This window comes from Xyrauchen texanus, chromosome 24, assembly GCF_025860055.1.
Source record: "Xyrauchen texanus isolate HMW12.3.18 chromosome 24, RBS_HiC_50CHRs, whole genome shotgun sequence".
NCBI lineage: Eukaryota > Metazoa > Chordata > Actinopteri > Cypriniformes > Catostomidae > Xyrauchen > Xyrauchen texanus.
In genome coordinates, this window is record NC_068299.1 from 12,946,334 (window position 1) to 12,966,020 (window position 19,687).

A 19,687-nucleotide genomic window follows, 5' to 3' on the forward strand; every position below is an offset into this window, starting at 1 on the left:
CGTCTTGGCAGTTGCCAGGCCCGTTGATATATTTAGCTTTACTTAAATCACCTGGGTCAGGTTACAGATAATATTCAGCTATCTGCCATGACCACACAGCCTCGGCAGAAATTCACAGACACTCATACATCCACAAACTAAACATACAAACAGTTCTACCTACAGTAGTTACAGCTGTACCACACAAAAATGGTAAAAGATACACACAAACACAAGAATACATACCGGTACAAACTGTAACAAAATCAACTGTTCGTAATTGGCGTTGTAAGATGTAAACACAACGTTCATGTTACACGCCTCATTAAATTAAACAAGCAACATGCTTTGTGGCTCTAGGCTGATCGCGGTTATTTGAGATAACCACAATTATTGTGCACTTTAAATTTCAATCACATTTTAATGCCCAAACAAGGGAATTTTAAGCGAATATATAAATGCCATCAACGGCGCGCTTGTGTGTGTCATTCAGTTGAACTCTGTTGAACTTAAACTCTGACAGTGACCGCAAAGTTCAAACATGCAGTAACACAGAGAGGCACACTTTATTTGTGTGGAGTGACAAAATTATGTTTTTTTATGGTAATTATCAAAGGTTTTGCTTCATGAGAAATAAGGGCTTGTGGGTTCAATCAAACAGCATTAAAATAATGTGTTTTTTAATGAATTATTTTACTATTAGTAGTATAGTATAATATAATACAATATCATAATATATATATATATATATATATATATATATATATATATATATATATATATATATAAAATCTATATATTTATTATAAAAAAATATGATATCAATTCCAAAAAATAAACAAGTTCCAAAAAAACATCATAAATGTAAACTGGGCAAAATCTAAAGTTAACCAAAAAGAGATACATATTTTAAGTATTGAGAAATATTTTAATATTTAAAACATAATTTTTCATGTCATTTACAAGTTTTAAAGCCTTAAAAAGATGTCCTATATACATATTTTATAATTTGATTTATATATTTGAAGTTAAATATGTAAAAAAGGACTTCTTAAGATGTATGAAGCAGCATGCACCTTAAGAAATATGACAATGACAATTAATCGTGAAAGCCCTTAAAAGGCGATTAATCGTCATAGCCTTAAAACAGCCAATTAATCGTCATAATCACAATTTTTTGTATGGCAATTAATCGTCAGTCAAATTTCATTTATACACAAATCTATTGGTATGTGGCACCAAGTCCCAATAGATTTGTGTATAAAATTAGTGATATGAATTCAACACTTAAACACTCACACATTAGGTCTCACCTATCTGACAGGTCTTGCCGGTCCATTGCGGGAGACATAAACAGTCAAAACCATTTTCAATATCAAAGCAGGTTCCTCCATGAGCGCATGGGTTAGACGCACACTCGTCTTTGTCTGAAACACACACAAATTTAATCAACATACACATAGTCACATACAAAATGTAAATGAATACAGTAAATAGTAAATACAGTGTGTGACCTCTGACCTTTAGCACAGGTTGGGCCATCCCAGCCGGCGGGACACTGACACTCAAATCCTGATACCAGTTCATGACAGGTCCCACCATTTGCACACGGGTTTGACATGCATGCATGCTCGGCTGTGAGATGCACACACATATACATACACATACACAAAATAAGATAATTTGATATTCCTTGATAAAAGCATATATAAATGTGGTCATTACATCAAATGTAGATTGCTTTCTTACCTATATTCCTCATATATATACTGTACATTATCATTTTTTACCATTCCTATATATTTAATGCATTATTGTTTTAATCATAAACAAACTGTACGTAGTTAAAAAGTTACTGTATATATCAAAGTGCCAGGCTTTCTCACCGATATGACAGTTTTTCCCAGAGTAACCCTCAGGACAGGAGCAAAAATATTCATCTGGCTCTGTATTCAAACATGTGCCTCCATTCACACATGGCTTGTGCGTTCCACAATAATTCAGATCTGTGGAAAAACAAACAATTAAACAATGTATTCTAATGTATTAGAAGCTGAAATATTTTGATTCCCCAATCTTGAATGTAATATAATTTCTGTGAGACATTTGTAGAGGAACCCTGCAGGATGTAATAATGCAAGCCCAACAGGAGCAGACAGGGTGAGAAGTAAAGTTGCCACCAAAGACCCAGCAAAAGAATATCTCAGAAATATTTGGCTTTTTTGGTTTCAGTTATACTGATGATATTATATGCTTTGATGTTGACTTGACAAAGTCTTAACTTTTTAGAATTATTCTCAGCATTTTAATCGACGGACTGCATGGCTAAATGGCACCTCCCGCATTAGCAAATTTTACTTAGGTAACAGAAATCGTATCGGTTACCTAACGTAACCTCGGTTCTCTCTAGATGAGGGAACGAGTATTGCGTAAGCTAGCTTACGCTACGGGAAAGATTCATCTTTTCTGAGATATTGAAGCCAAAAAATTATCCTTAATTTTTGTATCCATTGTCAACGCAGTGCGGCAGCTGCAGACCTTGAGCGGGCTAGCTAGCGAGCTCATAGGTTGCTCTGCGGCAACTGCTGCAGCCTATAGACGAGCTTGGGCTGAACTCGCATCCAATGAGAGGCGTCCGCCGCCACTGCAACAAAGCCCGCCAAAATGGGCATGACTAGAGTGCATATAAGCGTAGTTCGTGAGGCTGGAACCCTGGTTTTCATTGACTGAAGCGAAAAGTCGCCGTGGCGCGAAGCACGGCCGGCTACGCAATACTCGTTCCTCATCTAGAGAGAACCGAGGTTACGTTAGGTAACCGACACGTTCTCTTACGAGAGGTTTTCTCAGTATTGCGTAAGCTAGCTTACGCTACGGGAACCCATTGTCAACGCCGTCGCTCAAGCATCCACTGTATGAGCCCCAGGGAATTAAGGGGGACCCGTGGGAGCCCTTATGAGTGGGGAAATAATATTTGGCCGGCAAGAATGCGGGTCATTAATTGTGTATTACATAAGCACATAGTGGGAAGGGAACGACAGAGCGGCGGTGCCGGTCTGTGTGGAATGTGTCCCATCAGTGCAGCTCACCAGGGGAGCTGTAGCGTATTAAACCGCTAGTAGTTTTGCCTGCAGAGCGGGCACTTCCATATTGTAAAATCTGACAAAGGTGGAGGGGAAGTCCATCCCGCTGCCACACATATGTCGTGAATGGAAATCCCGCTGGACCATGCCCACGAGGATGCCATGCCTCTAGTGGAGTGAGCCCTAATGCCCAACGGGCATGGCAGGTCTTTTGACGCGTATGCAGCAGCAATAGCGTCCACTATCCATCTAGATAGTGTCTGTTTCGAGGCGGCGAGACCTTTGGTGCGCCCTCGAACTAAAACGAAAAGCTGCTCAGAGCGCCTGAAAGCGGCGGAGCGCGCAGTATACAATCTCAGTGCTCTGACCGGGCAAAGGAGATTGGCGTCGCGTTCGCTAACGGATGCTGGCAGCGCCGATAGGGAAATGACCTGTGCTCTGAAAGGAGTACCGATCACCTTGGGAACATAGCCGTGTCTAGGCTTTAAAATGACCTTGGAGTCACTTGGTCCAAACTCAAGACACGCAGCGCTGACAGACAGCGCGTGAAGGTCTCCCACACGCTTGACTGATGACAGGGCAGTCAGAAAAATGGTTTTGAGTGAAAGGTATTTCAAATCCATGGATTGAAGTGGTTCGAAAGGGGGCTTTCATAGTTTCGAGAACTATAGAAAGATCCCAGATAGGAACCGATGGGGGCGCGGGGGTTCATCCTTCTAGCTCCCCTGAGGAAGCGGATGACCAGCTCGTTTTACCCCATGACTGGCCGTGCAGGGGTTCAGCGAACGCCGCAACGGCCGCCACATACACTTTGAGCGTGGATGGGGATCTGCCCTTATCCAGCAGCTCTTGTAGAAATACTGAGCAGCGACGACACCCCACATGTCCAGCGGGTCCAGGTCTCGGTCGGTGCACCATTTTGAGAACACAGACCATTTTGACGCATAGAGTCTTCTCGTGGAAGGGGCTCTAGCGTGTATGATGGTGTTTATTACTCCTTCTGGCAGAGCGACGGGTAGTCGTTGATCACCCACGCATGCAGCGCCCAGCTCTGGGTGGGGATGCCAAATTGTGCCGCGAGCTTGAGAGAGGAAATCTGCTCTCACTGGGATGGGCCACGGCGCTGTCAGTGACAGCTGCGTAAGCTCCGGGAACCATGTCTGATTCTCCCAACGCGGGGCTATGAGGAGCACCGAGTGACGCGTTTCCCTGATCCTCTGCATTACCTGTGGCAATAGCGAGACGGGAGGGAAGGCGTAAAGCGGGCCTCTTGGCCAGTCCTTGGCCAGCGCGTCCTCGCTCGAGAAAAATATTGGGCAGTGAGAGTTCTCTTTGGACGCAAAGAGGTCTATCTCCGCTCTGCCGAATAGGTGCCATAACGTCTGGACTGTTTGAGCATGCAGGGACCATTCCCCTGGGGGAATATTGTCTCTGGACAGTCTGTCCGGGCCGTCGTTCAGGTGGCCTGGCACGTGCGTCGCCCTCAGCGAGCGCAGGTGGCACTGGGACCAACTCAGTATGCGTTTCGTCAGATGGAAGAGGTTCCTGGATCTGACACCGCCCTGACGGTTTAGGGAGGATACCACAGATCTGTTGTCCGAACGGACCAGGACGTGGTGACCCTGAATGACCGGGAGAAAGCGCACGAGCGCGTACTCGACCGCTATCATTTCCAGACAATTTATGTGAAGGAGCTTTTCCTGAACTGACCATAGGCCGAAAACCGGAGAGCCCTCGCGAGACCGCGCCCCAACCCGTGTTGGACGCGTCTGTCGAGATGACTTTTCGGCGAGATACAGCTCCCATTGTCACTCACCGCTGATACCATTCGGCCACTGTCCAGGGCTGCAGAGCTGAAATACAGGTCTGAGTCACCTTGATGGGCTGGCGGCCTGTGGCCCAAGCTCGGCGAGACGCGCGGTGTTTAGCCAATGCTGAAGCGGGTGCATGTGCAGTGAACCCAGCTGAAGTACTGCTGCGGCTGAGGCCATGTAGCCTAGCACTCTCTGAAATTTCTTCAGAGGTGTGAGGCTGTTCATCTGAAATGACGCTGCTAGTCGCTGCACACGGCGCCAGCTGTGTAGATAAGCAAGCCGTCATTGCCACTGAGTCTAGTTCTATTCCAAGGAAGGAAATTGCCTGACTGGGCTGTAGTGAGCTCTTGGTCCAATTGACTGCAAGGCCCAAACTGTTCAGATGACTGAGGAGAACTGTCCTGTGAGACAGAAGCTCCGTATGTGATTGTGCCAAAATCAGCCAATCGTCCAAATAGTTCAGAATTCGCAAACCCTGACTCCGCGAGGGGTGCGAGCGCCGCGTCCATGCACTTCGTGAAAGTACGGGTGCTAAGGACAGGCTGAACGGAAGGACGGCGTATTGATAAACCTGGCCGTCGAGGCGAATCTCAAGAATGGCCTGTGACGGGATTTATCTGAATCTGAAAGTATGCATTTTTCAGATCGAGAGAAATAAACCAGTCCCCTGGCGCATATGCGCGAGGAGTTTGCTGGTTGTAAGCATTTTGAACGGTCTTTTGCAAGCGCTTTGTTCAAAACCCTGAGATCTAATATTGGTCTGAGGCCGCCGTCTTTCTTGGGGACAAGAAAATAACGGCTGTAAAACCCCGACTCGCTCAGGGAGGCGGCACTCTCTATGGCCCTTTTGCACAGAAGGTTTGCTATTTCTGAACGAAGCATGCACGCTGCTTCCGTGTTCAAAGTAGTTTCGAGCCGCGCTCTGAAGCAAGGAGGACGGCGATCGAACTGTAGCAAATAGCCCTGTTTTATTGTGCTTAACACCCATTCGGATATCCCTGGAATATCTTCCCACGCTTGGAAGCGTAATGTTAGAGGGTGAATGGCCAAATCGCTCTGATTGCCGCTGAACAGAATGTGTGAGCGCGCTTACTGTGCTTATGCTGGACTGCTCGCAGACAGCATGGACAGGCTGTTCTGTGAGTGACTTCCCGATTGAGGTGAATGGGGAAAGAGTCACGTCTGTTAAGTGATGCGCAAGCATAGCCACGGGCACGGGACTTACATACAGAGAAGTGTTTGCTGGCCGTGTGACAGAGCGGGCAGAGAATGGGCGCGCGCACGTATTCGTGAGCGCATTTATTGACTCTAACACTCGAGTGGTTTGTAACCGCTTTTGAGTGTGCTCTGATGGGGACACGGAACGTGTAATGCTTGTGTGTAGAGCTGAACACTAGATTGTGGGCACATTTTCTACACATAAGGCTGGTCGTGTGACAGAGCGGCCAGAGAATGGGCGCCGCGACGGATTCGTGGGTGCGTTTATTAACCCTAACACTCGAGCGGTCGTAACCGCTTTATGTGAGTGTGCTCTGATAGGGACACGGGACGTGTAATGCTTGTGTGTAGGGGTGAGCACTGAATCGTGGGCACATTTTCTACACATAAGGCTTTATTTTGGGTCGCCGTGGAAACGGCGTTTGAGTGCAGGCAAGCAGGTAATATCACCGGCTTGTTGGCTGCTGAATCCACCACTGCAGTAGCCTGAGAGAAGGGGACTGACAGGGGGCGTACGGGACTTACATACAGCTGGCCGTGTGACAGAGCGGGCAGAGGAGGGGCACGCGCACGGGCTTGTGGGCGTGTTTATTAACTCTAACACTCGAGCGGGTCGTAACCGCTTATGTGAGTGTGCTCTGATAGGGACACGGGATGTGTAATGCTTGTGTGTAGGGGTGAGCACTGGATTGTGGGCACAATTTCTACACATAAGGCATGTTTACACTTTACAAGATTTCTTTGGGTCGCCGTGAAAACGGCGTTTGAGTGCAGGCAAACGGGTAGTATCACCGGCTTGTTGGCTGCTGAATCCACCACTGCAGTAGCCTGAGAGAAGGGGACTGACAGGGGCTGAAGCTTTGATGGTGGTCCGGCCGTGGCGGGACTGAGCCATCGTTTTCTCAACAACGCTAGGAGGACTTCGGTTGCTCAGGTTTCAGTACAATCTTAGGCCGAGGCCAGCAGGGGCGGCTGTCTGAGCGCGATCGAGGGCGGCCGCCCTGTCGACGCCTGAGAAGTCTGGCTTGTTGAGCTGGGCGCTGTGAAGAGGCTCGTGCAGGAGGCTGGTCACGTGGGCGGCCTGCAGAGGAGCTAGCGCGACGAGGCAGAAAGAGATTCATGGCTTGGGCTTCGAGAAACGGTCAACAATGCCACTCACCGCGGAACCGAAGAGACCGGACAGAGAGAGCGGCGCGTAGTGCGTTCAGCTTCTCCCAAGTCGGCTAGTCAGATCTGAAACAGCCTCTGTCTGTAAGACGGCCATGGAATGCAGAGCAGATGCGGCTTGGCCGGCGGCGGTATAGGCGCGGCCAACACAGGCGGAAGTAGTTCTGCAGGCCTTAGACGGGAGCACCAGCTTAGACCGCCATCTCGCGGAGGGCGGGCGAAGGTGCGGCGTGGAGTCTGTTGGGAGCCTGTTCAGGGGGCGGTGACCACTCGAGCCCGAGGCGGTCGACAACCTGTGTGAGGAGGCGCGTTAGTTCCCCTTCGACTCCGGCGCGGGTCCTGCTGGATTCCTGGGACGAGGAGGAGGCGTGTGAGCCTGACCACTCCTCGCTGTCCGAAGCCATGATGGAACAGCCCTTATCCTCCGCTTCTTCGTCCGAGATGGCAGCAGAGCAGCCGCTCGGCGGCAACTGCGCGTCCCGAGTGGGCGGGGAGGGTGAAGGCGATGCTCGAGGGAGGGGCTCCGGCGAGGCAATCGCTTCTACCACTGGTTCCGGCAGCCTTTGAGAGCGGGCGCTTTTACTGCGCGGCTGAATGGAAGGCGGCGCGGCGGCTCGGTCCTGAGCGCTGAGTCGAGCCCGCAGGGTCGACATCGGAAGCTCCTCGCAGAGATCGCATCCGCCTTCAGCGAGGGGAGCTCTGCATGCCCCAGTCCCAGGCAGAGAGCGCAGATGACGTGGCGGTCTCCGGTGCTGAGAGGGGCGCGGCATGAGGCGCAAGTGGAGCGAGGCATCTTTAAAAAGACGCTCGTACTCTTTTGTGAAGTTCATAAGAACTAGCTTGCTTTAAAAGGATACGTCGCCGGATGGCGTAGCTCGCAGGACGGCTGAAGGTGGCGAAGACGGCCGGCTTCTTCGAGTGCTGTCCACGCTTGCTTGATGCCCCTCGAACGGCGACGCGGCTTCCAGTTCAGAGATGCGAAGAGCTTCGCTGAAGAGATGAAAATCAGGGTTCCAGCCTACGAACTACGCTTATATGCACTCTAGTCACGCCCATTTTGGCGGGCTTTGTTGCAGTGAGCGCGCGGACGCCTCTCATTGGATGCGAGTTCGCCCAAGCTCGTCTATAGGCTGCAGCAGTTGCCGCAGAGCAACCTATGAGCTCGCTAGCTAGCCCGCTCAAGGTCTGCAGCTGCCGCACTGCGTTGACAATGGATACAAAAATTAAGGATAATTTTTTGGCTTCAATATCTCAGAAAAGATGAATCCTTCCCGTAGCGTAAGCTAGCTTACGCAATACGAGAGAACCTCTCGTAAGAGAACTTCCCTGTCCAGCACAGCAGTAAAGGTGCTAATGATACTAGCTTAGAAAAGCATGAATTTACGCTTGTTAGTGCTGGTCAAGCTGGTGGACCAGCATAACTATGTCATTCATGAGCAAAAATGCTAGTCAACCAGCCTGTTCTTTTTTATGAGGCTAGTTAACCAAGGAAGGCTTACTTGTTAAGCAAGTTAAGTAGCCTGGTAGGGACACCAGCACACAAACATCCCATGCTGGAAACCAGCATCCAATACACCACCTGGTTTCAAAAGAGTTGTTCTGGGGAAGATGACTCAGAAAAATGTTTGTGCATGTCAGTAAATGTCCAGAGTGAGAGGCAACAGACCTCAACTGCATTCATTTACTATCTTAACAAAATAGTTTTGAGTTAAGTGAGGGGATTTCAGGTCATAATACCAAGAATTTCAAGTTTGAAAAGTGAGTGAGAATGGGCATCTCATGGAATAAGTAACTTGAACATGTGAGATATATGTGTTTTTGGTGTATTTTCTTAGGGGTTCCCACACCTTCTGGCTTACAATTTCCCATGACTTTTCCAGTCGTTCGTGAATACTGAATGAGGATTTTAAAAATAATTGTACAGAGATGTGCCCACAAAGATCAATATGTAGCCAATAAAATATATTAGAGAAATATTCACTTTAGGCATTTCCATGAGTTTCTGAGATATTAATTTCCATGACGTTTCCAGGCCTGGAAATTATTTTATTTTATATTAAAATACAATATTAAAATTCACTGATATTGCCAGGTCTTTCATGACCGTGAGAACCCTGTTCCTTGTGTGTGTGTTTGCATATGTATGTGTACACATGTTTGCACAAGTGTGTCTTTTTGTGAATATAGGTGCATTTGAGTACTTGTCTTCGGTGTATGATTTGTTTCTTTATGAGTGTTACCGTGTGAGTTTTTGTGAATAAGAGTGCATTTTGTGTGTCTAAATGTTCCCTACCTTTGTCACACAGAAGTCCTCCCCAGTTCTTCTCACAGGTGCATGTCCAGGGTTTCACACAGGTGCCGCGCACACACCCCGGATATGGCAAACACTCGTCACAGAGTGGACCCTGCCAGCCGTACTTACACCTGCAACACCAACACATTGTGAGAGTGAGTATGAAATTTCAGCACAGGTCTTCCTGGCCTGAATCTGACCACTAACATGAACACACCAATGAGAATGCAGTATAGACTTATTGGGCAAACACAACAAATATCAAGACTTCTGTTTGTACGATGGGTCTCTTCAATCTACAAAGAATCCAAACTGAATTTAGAGTATATATTTTCACAGAATTCAAATCAAATCTGAAATCCCCTGTAAACCTCTGCTGAAAGACCAGCTTAGACCAGCATAGACTGGACCAGGCTGATTAACGCTGGTTTGACCAAGGAAGTCTTGCTGCTTAATTTAGTTATGGGCAAACGAGGACACCAACATCCCATGCTGAAGACCAGCATCCAAACAACAAATGCTGGGACAATATTAATATATTTGTCCCAGTTTAAACTTAATATGTATGTTTAATGTGCTAAAGGAATGTTGAAAGCAGAGAACCGATTTGGCTTGCAAACTGTAATGGAGGAGCTCAGGTATGAGACTCAACTCATGCTAAAAATTCCCCTCAGGATATTACTGTAGAGAGACAAGATAGAGCTGGGGTAGAGGTGGAAAATTTGAGGTGAGGTAAAGTGAAGTAAACAGCTGTGTGAACACCCTCATACCTGAGAGAAAATTACGAAAAAGCTCCTCCTAGACGTTTCTTAGGAAGACCATTATGAGAGACAGGGAAGAAATGTGTCCACTTTAACATGAGACCAAAGCTAATGTAACAGACAAACAAATCCTAACTGCACATTTTAGCAACATTAATACATCATAATGGTTGCTTAACTATTTTTACATTTATTTTTTTTACTAAGTTTTATATTTTTTGAAGTTTAAAAAAAAAAAACATGTACACAACACCGTTAACTCTAAGGGAAAGAGTTTGGATGTAATAGAGAGAGGAGTGTAAAAATGTCTTTCCAGTAGCAGACAAAGGTCATGACCTCAGTCTCTCTCCTAATCTTAGACAGCAATGAATTCCAGAAAGACTGGTGGTCAAAGGTCACTTCCACCTCACATGCTTAAAAAAGATATCTGAGGTTCCGCAGGGGAAAGTAATGCCACTCAAACACAACAATTTACTTACACACAAACATACTCCTGAAGGAGTCAACGGCTGTTTCAATGTACTATTTCTGCAGTATATTGTATGGATACTGTGCATAGTATGTGAATTTTCTGTGTGCACAGAATAACTAGACAATCTGTAGTTTAAAAAAAAGTGTAGGCAATATATACAGTACTGTACAGTATTTACTGCACAGTATTCAGTATTTAGTAAGCTAGTATTCCATTCCAAAGATAGCCAACCACACACACATTCATGAGGGAGGTAGAACTAATCTCATATTATTATGTGTCAGTTGTCTGCTCAGTTCATTCAGAACTATTTTAAACTGCTGTCCATGTGCGTGTTGTGTGTGTGTGTGTGTGTGTGTGTGTGTGTGTGTGTGTGTGTGTGTGTGTGTGTGTGTGTGTGTGTGTGTGTGTGTGTGTGTGTGTGAAACAACGTTTACTCTAACGAACAGAGTCATTCATGTTTTCGGGATGCTTGACCTGAGAATAGAGAGAGAGAGAGAGAGGGAGAGAGAGAAGGAGAAAGGGACTTACACACATTCTCCTGGAGCGTCACAGCCTCCATGCTGCTCACTGCAGCCTTGCTTACAGATAGCTGAAAGATAGAGAAATATGAATGAACTTTACTAGTGTCCTCTGTTTTGCCTCCATTCAACAATGTGACTGATGAGTGACAGTCACAGAGAGATTAAAAGGCTAATGGGGTGTACAAACACAAATACACACACAATATTGGCTGTATTATTGGTCATAGTGGGTGTTCCTATACTTGTCAGATAACCTAAAAAAAGCTTGTGTTAACATTAGTAAAAAAGTTTTTATTAAAGTCAAAAGTTCTGTACTATTTTAAGTCAATAAGTCAATCTGACTATTTAATGTTACACCAAATAAAGTAATTTTTTGAGGATTTGATTAGTAGAAATCGATCTTTAAGATAGTATTTCCACCTTACCACTTTTTACTGTGTAGGACATCTGTGTGAACTTGAAGAGAACTTACTTCATTATACATCACAGTTTCACAGGGAGCAGTTGTATATGTACTGTATATGTACCAAAATCCTCCCAAACACAGGTGCAATCTTAACTCATGAAAACTGTATAGTGTTGATAAATAGAAAATGACAATATTCATGCTAGCATTATTAGCTGGCTAGCTTGAATGATTTAAAAGTTTAAAAAACAAAATAATATCTGTGCAATAGAGTGGAATACATTAAGTAAATGTGAACATCTTATGGTCCTATTGGGGGCTGAGCCCCCCTAAGATTGAAATCTGAGTATCGCCCTGGTCCACACACACACACACCTTTCGTGCATCCCTGCCCGTTCCAGCCCTCCATGCATTGCTGATTGCCGAGGTGATCACATGTGTAATGTCCAAAGTAATCATCGCGAGGGCTACACATTATGTTGCACTTGCTGCCATAGTAATGTCGGTCACACCGCACACGCACACTGTACTGGAAGCTAGCAGTTTGACCCTTGTGCTGAATGAGCTGTCGTTCCTCTCCAGGGTTCATTTCCCCACGGTTAACACTCCGCTCAATCAACAGATCATCACCTAAGACAGCAGAAAACAGACACATTAGTTAGGTGTGTTAGTGCCGTGGTTCACAGCTGATGGGTTGCAATGTTAAGGTTGTGAAAAACAATGTTAAATACAATCAATTAAAAGAATATTCTGGGTTCAATAAAAGTTAAGCTCAATCGACTTCCAATGTAAGTGCCTCACTGTAACCTCGATTTTTACTTCTTTTTTTTAAAAGAAAAGGACGGACGAGTCGAAATAAATCAACATTATGCTACAAATGCTGTCAATTGAGCTTAACTTGTACTGAACCTGGAATAAACTTTTAAATGCAAATAACCAAAATAAAAAATGCTTAGCAACTTATAAGAGGGAGGAGAAAATGTATTCTGGTTTCTGTTGTTGCCAAAGGCATCCAATCAAACTCATGTTCTTTGATAGAAGCTAGCCAAATTAGGCAAATGTCAACGTGGCTAGGTTGCATGACATGCCCTCATCAAAAACCATGAACAAATCTACACAAGGTATTAAAAAAAAATGACCCAGACCAAATTGTGTACAAGTTCACTTACACATTGTTGTCAATATGAATTCTAGGTCATATTGACGTCTTTCAATGTTGAATTTTAAAGAGATTTCTGCTTGCTTTTGTACGATAAACAATTTGTTACTGTATTGGGTCACCATTTTATGGAAACCATAGGGAGCGCATTAACATGCACATGTTTACACCAATTATTCGAAATAAGCCAACTACGTTTGTGGTCATGTAAAAGCATTATACGGCTTTCCTTTATCTGTATAAGATCATAAATGGCTTAAGAACAAAACAATCGACACAGGAAGATGTAAACACCTTTACCGGCATTCTTACCGGATTATCCAATGTTTGCAAGTGTTGTGCGCTTGCCTCTTTACGGTTTTAAATCAAAAGCTGAGAATATCTTGATATTCAAATAGTGTCAAATCTCATGCAAACACCGTTTTCTTGCTTTGTCGGATTAAATAAACATATTTTTGGAAATTATCAGCATATTGCTGTGCATGTAGATGAGCTCAAAGAGTATGTGTGTTCCTGCTTCAGTGTAAATCTCTCTCTTTCACTTTCACTCTCACTCTCTCTCTCTCTCTCTTTGTATGTGTGTTTCTGTGTCTCAGACACAGAAGGAAATAATACAATCATACAGGAAATAATACAATCAGGAATGGACCAGGAAGAACCCCCTCCTCACCACCACCCCAAAAACACGCACACACACCCAAGCTCCCTTTCGAGAAGTCAAGAGAAACACAGTGACCTTGCTAACAACTGCAGTCACAATTGTAGGGGAGAGGGAAAGTTTGTGTATGTGCAGAAAAAATACAAGCTGGGTCTGCTTTAAAGAGCTACAGAGACAGAGAAAGGGAACACAACATTAACAATAATACCAATCTAATCTAAACTGTTAATTAAAGTAGGTGTTTGCTTGTGGTTCTCACATTTCAACACTGTAATCTCCTTTCCAAACAAGGGATCTACACATATAAATCTCAACCTTTGACCAGCCCTGACCTGTAGGTGGCGATACACAAGAAGAAATTGAATTGTCAAAAACAAAAGAAGAATTGGAATTGAAAGTGAAAGTGAAAGTGGAGATTTATAGTTAAAAAGGACTTAATTATTGATCTGTTTCTCACTCACACCTATCATATCACTTGGATCAAACAACTGGAGTCTTGTGGATTACTTTTATGCTGACTGAGATTCAAAGTTCTGGTCACAATTCACTTTCAGAGCTGAAATATTATTCTAAAACTCTTTATTTGTGTTTCAGCAGAAGAAAGAAATTCATGCACATCTGGAATAGCATAAGAGTGAGGATAATATGAGAGAATTTAAATTATTGGGTGAACAATCCCTTTAACTTACAATACTTAACAGATTTAAACAGACTGTCAGATGGCAGGAATAGCTGGACAACAATTTATATCCATTTCACAGATTGAGGATTCACCATTAGGCTAAAGCAGCTTATTCAATGTAAGTTGACCATATACTCACTGTACACCTTATACAATATGATTAACTTTACAGTACTGTACAGATTTAGATAGATAGATAGATAGATAGATAGATAGATAGATAGACAGACAGACAGACAGACAGACAGACAGACAGACAGATAGACAGACAGACAGACAGACAAAGATGTAAAATATAAGAGAGATGTGGACAGTTGGATGAAAGATGGGTGTTTGATTTATTTAACCATTTTTATTTGATCCTTTGACCGAAATGCATTTTTCTAAACAGTTTTAAAAATGAATTCAAAATATTATGTAAAATGTTGTACCCACTCTTGAATGTATGAATGTAATACTCTTGAAATAGAGTAAACAAAGTTACATTTACTTGAGAATTTCTTATGAAAGCCAGCAAGAATTGTGTATAACCTTTACTTGAAAATATGGTCTGTTAAATTGACTAGCAATTTCTGTATGGAAATTGTTTCATAGGTTTTTTCAAGAAAAATCACAAAAATGTTTTCAGTGTACATATATGTGGGTCACGATTCTTTATTCTGTGACATATTGTGATCTTCCACAATGGACTTTTGGCACAATTATATTAGTAGCCTGCGTAGAGTTTGGATTTTAGTCTAATATAAATAATAATAAAGTGTTTGTTGACCAAATGGTCAATTGACAGCATTTGAGGCATACTGTTGGTTTCCACAAACAATTATTTAGACTTGTCCCGTATTTATTTGAAAAATAAAAATAAATAAATCAGTTACAGTAAGGCACTTACTATGGAAGTAAATGGGACCAGTAAATGTTTAAATACATTACACAGAAAACTTAAACATTATATGTGATAACATGATTTTGGTGTGATAAACATTGCTTTCTAAGCTTATAAAGTTATATCCAGTATTACAACTTCATTGGACCATGAAACCCTGTAATCAGGGTGTTGGAAATAACTCTACTCAGATAAGGTCAGTAAGAGATTGTATCATGTTAATGTCTTGTAGCTATACTTTTTAAACTTTTTTCAATAAAAGAGGGACTAGATGACATTTTTAATGGTAATCAACATTATGCTACAAAGTCTGTTGATTTAACTTCAGTTGCACCCAGAACATTCATGTACTGTAATAAAACTAACTACTTGGTATCAGAATATCAATGAAGTATTTTGATGTCAAATACTTCAATACCTTGTTTAAAATATAGTTTTCCCCCTAATTCCAGTCCCACTGACTGAGAGAACTGTAATGTTGTAGCGACAGAACTTGCTATTTCCGATGGGAATGGGTAAAATATAGAGAATTTGGCTTAAATATACAAAAGGGCCAAAAAACTTGCCGATGTCCTATTTAAGGAAGCCTCAGAAATACATCAGTGTTAGTTTTGACAGGACACTGTGTTTGAAGGTTAGCAATGGTGCTCTATTAATCGCCTTTGAGCACGTTCTCTCACGAACTCCATCTCAATCCACTCGCAGTCTTCCTTAAATGGACACATGATTCCGAAAGTGGAACAAAAGCTTTGACATACTGTCCTAATTTCCAAACTAAAAAAAGGAATTCAACACACTGTTCACATCAAATGTGCCATCACCCCATTTGCTGTCCTCACTTCTTTAAAGCTCTATCTCTTCTATTTCTCTTTTTCTGCCCACTTGAAATATTAAAAGCTAGCACTCATCTCCTAGTTCATTTCCAGCAATTAGTTATAAAAATACACACCAATCACTCCCTCTCTATAAGCTGAAGGAGACACTTACAGACTGTTACTGGGTAGAGTCACACTGTGTATGTGAGACCCTGGGGATGAGCCAGTTCAAGAACCGTGACGCACATACAGATAAGAGCCCTAACAATCAGACAGGTAAGCAGATGAGCAACTCTCATCTGGTCTGCAATGCAATCAGTTGTGTTTATCCATGGGCTTAATCAACACAAGAACTACAGCCTCGTTCTGAGAGCCTCTCTCTTATCATAACAACACCTTTAGATAAAGAAAAGCCTGAGGAAACACAAATAATGGCTGCTTTTATGCATTAAAACCCCATGAAATAGTTTGAAATGCACAGTTTTCTATGTTTAAAACCTGCAAGCCATAGTTAAGATTTGTTCAATAATGATCGGTGTGCCTCAGCATAATCTTAACTTAATTCTATGAGTAGCAAGTGATAAGGAAGGCTCACAGCATTATAAGAGATGATTCACATCCTTTGTATCCTCAATTTGAATTTTTGCCTTTGGCCCGGCGTCTTTGGAGTGTCGGGTGTTAATCGCTATAAATGTACTTATGTGTCAGAGGCCATACACCTATGAAACAGAAAAAAATGGTGTTTACTCATCTAAATTATTTAATATATATATTTGTTTACTTGATTGAATATGATTTTAAAATATTATATAAAATAATTTTTATTTCATGGGATTGTTTTAAAACAAAGTGCCCATTCTTTTGTTTATTCTCTTTACTATTATTTTCTTTCTGTTCAATTCACATCTTTCCATCAGTCTGTCTCCAGTTTGCTCACAATGGGTGCGACTCTGCCCCCATCGCCACAGTGATAACAGATCATAAACAATAGACCAAAGACACACAAGGCCAAATAAATCCCTCTAAATCTACACAACACCATATTACCTCTCTCTCTCCCCCTCTCGCTAACTGTCTTTCTCCATGTTAATGTACCCCACCTTCTAAACTGACACTTTACTTTTGCCTGTTTTTCTATTTGTCCACTTCATAACTATCTACAGATCTACCAGCCAGCACTGAAGTGAAACAAAATAACGGTCCCTTTTTTGCCCCTTGACAATGAAGGAACAATGCTGTTGACCTGCTGGCTAGAGAGAGCTGTTTAGAGTCCAAACACAGAGTTGGAGAAATGGACTGCCTGAAAGGTAAACAGGCCCATGGGACCCTCTCCTCCAAGGGCCCTGTTACCTGATGCCCAGTAAACTGACTTCTTACATCTAAATCCAAGTATGAAATCATTCCAGATTGTTCTGATTCTTTTATGGCCAGATTTACACTTGTGAGCTAAGCCTAATTCGCTGGAAAACGCACACCTAAGAAATCAAATTAAAGCATGAGGCAGGTATGACACCATTGTGATTAATTGCTCTCGCTTGCTGATAGCACATAAATCTGTGTCCAGGAAACATAAAAACATACACTGATATAGACAGAAAACCGATGCTTTTCTGACAATTCTTTTACATGTGAGGCTTTACAGGGTTAAAAATGTCATAATTATTTTAGCCATACAACCTCTGCCAGACAGGTTGTTCTTTAGTATTCAGTGCTTAATACCAGATGATTTTGTATTAAATATTATCAACTAAATGTATTGATTAAAAACCAGAAGTAGATACATAATAAAATGTTAATCTATAATCTCCAGAAAGATAATGATAGTAAAATAAATGCCCTTGAGGAATAATAACCAGCATAAAGGAATTTCCACTCAAGTAGTAATTTCTGGCACTGGTCCACCTGCGGAACATTCGCATAGTCTCATTGAGTGTTGTAGCTCCAGTCTTCTTAAACGGATAGTTCACCCTTAAATAAAAATGCTGTCATCATGTAAGGGGGTTAAAGGGAGGCGAGAACCGGCTTAACAATATAAATAAACTTTAATTACATAAAAGACACACAAACACAAACCAGGCACCTGCCCTTAATTCTCTCTCTCTCTCTCTAACTGTCGTCACCGGCCGCCTTTATCCCTCGCACGCCCCATCAGGCTGATTGGGGACCCGGCATGTGTCATTCCAGCCCAGCCCCGCCCTCCTCTGCTCTACACATCCTTTTCTCACCCTCACATTTTTTCAAACTCATTCCTAATGTTCTTTCTTCCATGGAACACAAAAGTAAGGAACAGCCTCAGTCATACAATGAAAATTGAATGGTGACTGTGGCTGTCATTATGCACAAAATTATCATTTAGTTTTTTTACGCAAGAAAGAATGTATTTTGCATTTGGAACAACATGAGGGTGAGGGCATGATGACAGGATAACAGACTAATGACTAGACAGACTAGACTTTGCTCATAATCTGCTAGTAAGATCTGAATGCCATACATACAGGCTTGATAAAGATATGTGTGTAAACATCTAGGAGCCTTGTGTTTACCAAAGTGCAGTGTATGTGTGTCTATTTGTGAGAGTGTATATTCATGTCAGTCCTGTCAGTTGGCTTTTGCATGGTAATTAATTAGCTCAGGTGTATTTGTTTTTATGAGTGTGAGCATCTATGAGTGTAATTGTAGGTGTCCTGTCAGAGCCTTGCTGGATGATAATAAAGAATTGTGAGCATGTGGGATTGCGCGCGCACGCGCGCGCACGTGTGTGTTTGTGTTTGTGTTTGTGTGTGTGTGTATGTGGAGAATAGTAGTATTGCAGCTGCTCAGGCAATAATTATCTCACAGACATGTGTGGAAAATAAAGAGCAGGAGCTACAGTAATTAATGGCTTAACTAGGCGATGACCTCACACTCTTAGTTTAGACCCAAACTCTCTCCAGGGACTTTAAACATGACACACTGTGTATAAACAGTCTCCATCTACATCTTAAAACAACCTCCATGCCCCATAAAGGGCACTAGTACACTTACTTAAGCCTGTAATAAGAGCATGTCATAAAGCAGTTATAGCACTGTAACAACACACGTATAACACTAGCAATTATGCTGAATTACTTTCCCTTATCAAATATGCATGTCAACATGCAGGCCCACAAGATATTTATACTCAAATAAACAAAGACACGGCTCGGCCAATTTGAAATGCATTTGCTTATTCAGGGTGCATTTGTAAATTTTACCCAAATATAAATACAGAACATTCTGTCATCCTTTACTCACCCCCGTGTTGTTTCAATCCGTTTTACTTGATTTTTTCTTCCAAAGGGAGGATTATTTAAACAGAATGATAGCAGAATGACAGTCACCATTCACTGTCATTGCTTATTTTTTTCATACAATGCAAGTGAATGGAGACTGAGGCTGTCATTTTGCCTAATATCTCCTTTTATGTTACAAAGAAGAAAGTCATACAGGTTTAGAATAACATGAGGGTTAGAAAATGATTTATTTATTTTTTTAAGTACATTTACGGCGATCATCATCACAGAACTAAACTTAATATTTGCATATAGTGCAGGAAAAGCAGAACACAATTACATCTGTTTTGCAGATACACATATATATTGCCAAATGTAAATTTAATGTGCATGGATCTTATTCACCAGCCTGATCTCATTTACGTGACCATGGCAACATTTTTGCCACCAAAATTATGAGCTGTATTAAACATTTGGCTGCATTTTCCAAGAGAAATGTCCTGCAGGGTGCTCCAAAAACAAGTT

The 19,687-nt window shown here is 42.6% G+C and overlaps 1 protein-coding gene across 1 annotated transcript in view; it reads right to left on the reverse strand.

Annotated features, from left to right (window-relative positions):
* Nucleotides 1–19,687, reverse strand: part of LOC127618270 (protein jagged-2-like) — a 50,429-nt gene that overhangs the window by 17,364 nt on the left and 13,378 nt on the right. The window contains exons 4-9 of the mRNA XM_052090643.1: nucleotides 12,090–12,344; nucleotides 11,316–11,376; nucleotides 9,552–9,682; nucleotides 1,866–1,985; nucleotides 1,501–1,614; nucleotides 1,293–1,406 (exon numbers count right to left, since the gene is read on the reverse strand). Coding sequence (XP_051946603.1) covers nucleotides 1,293–1,406; nucleotides 1,501–1,614; nucleotides 1,866–1,985; nucleotides 9,552–9,682; nucleotides 11,316–11,376; nucleotides 12,090–12,344 — 795 coding nt within the window. The remainder of the gene's footprint in view (nucleotides 1–1,292; nucleotides 1,407–1,500; nucleotides 1,615–1,865; nucleotides 1,986–9,551; nucleotides 9,683–11,315; nucleotides 11,377–12,089; nucleotides 12,345–19,687) is intronic.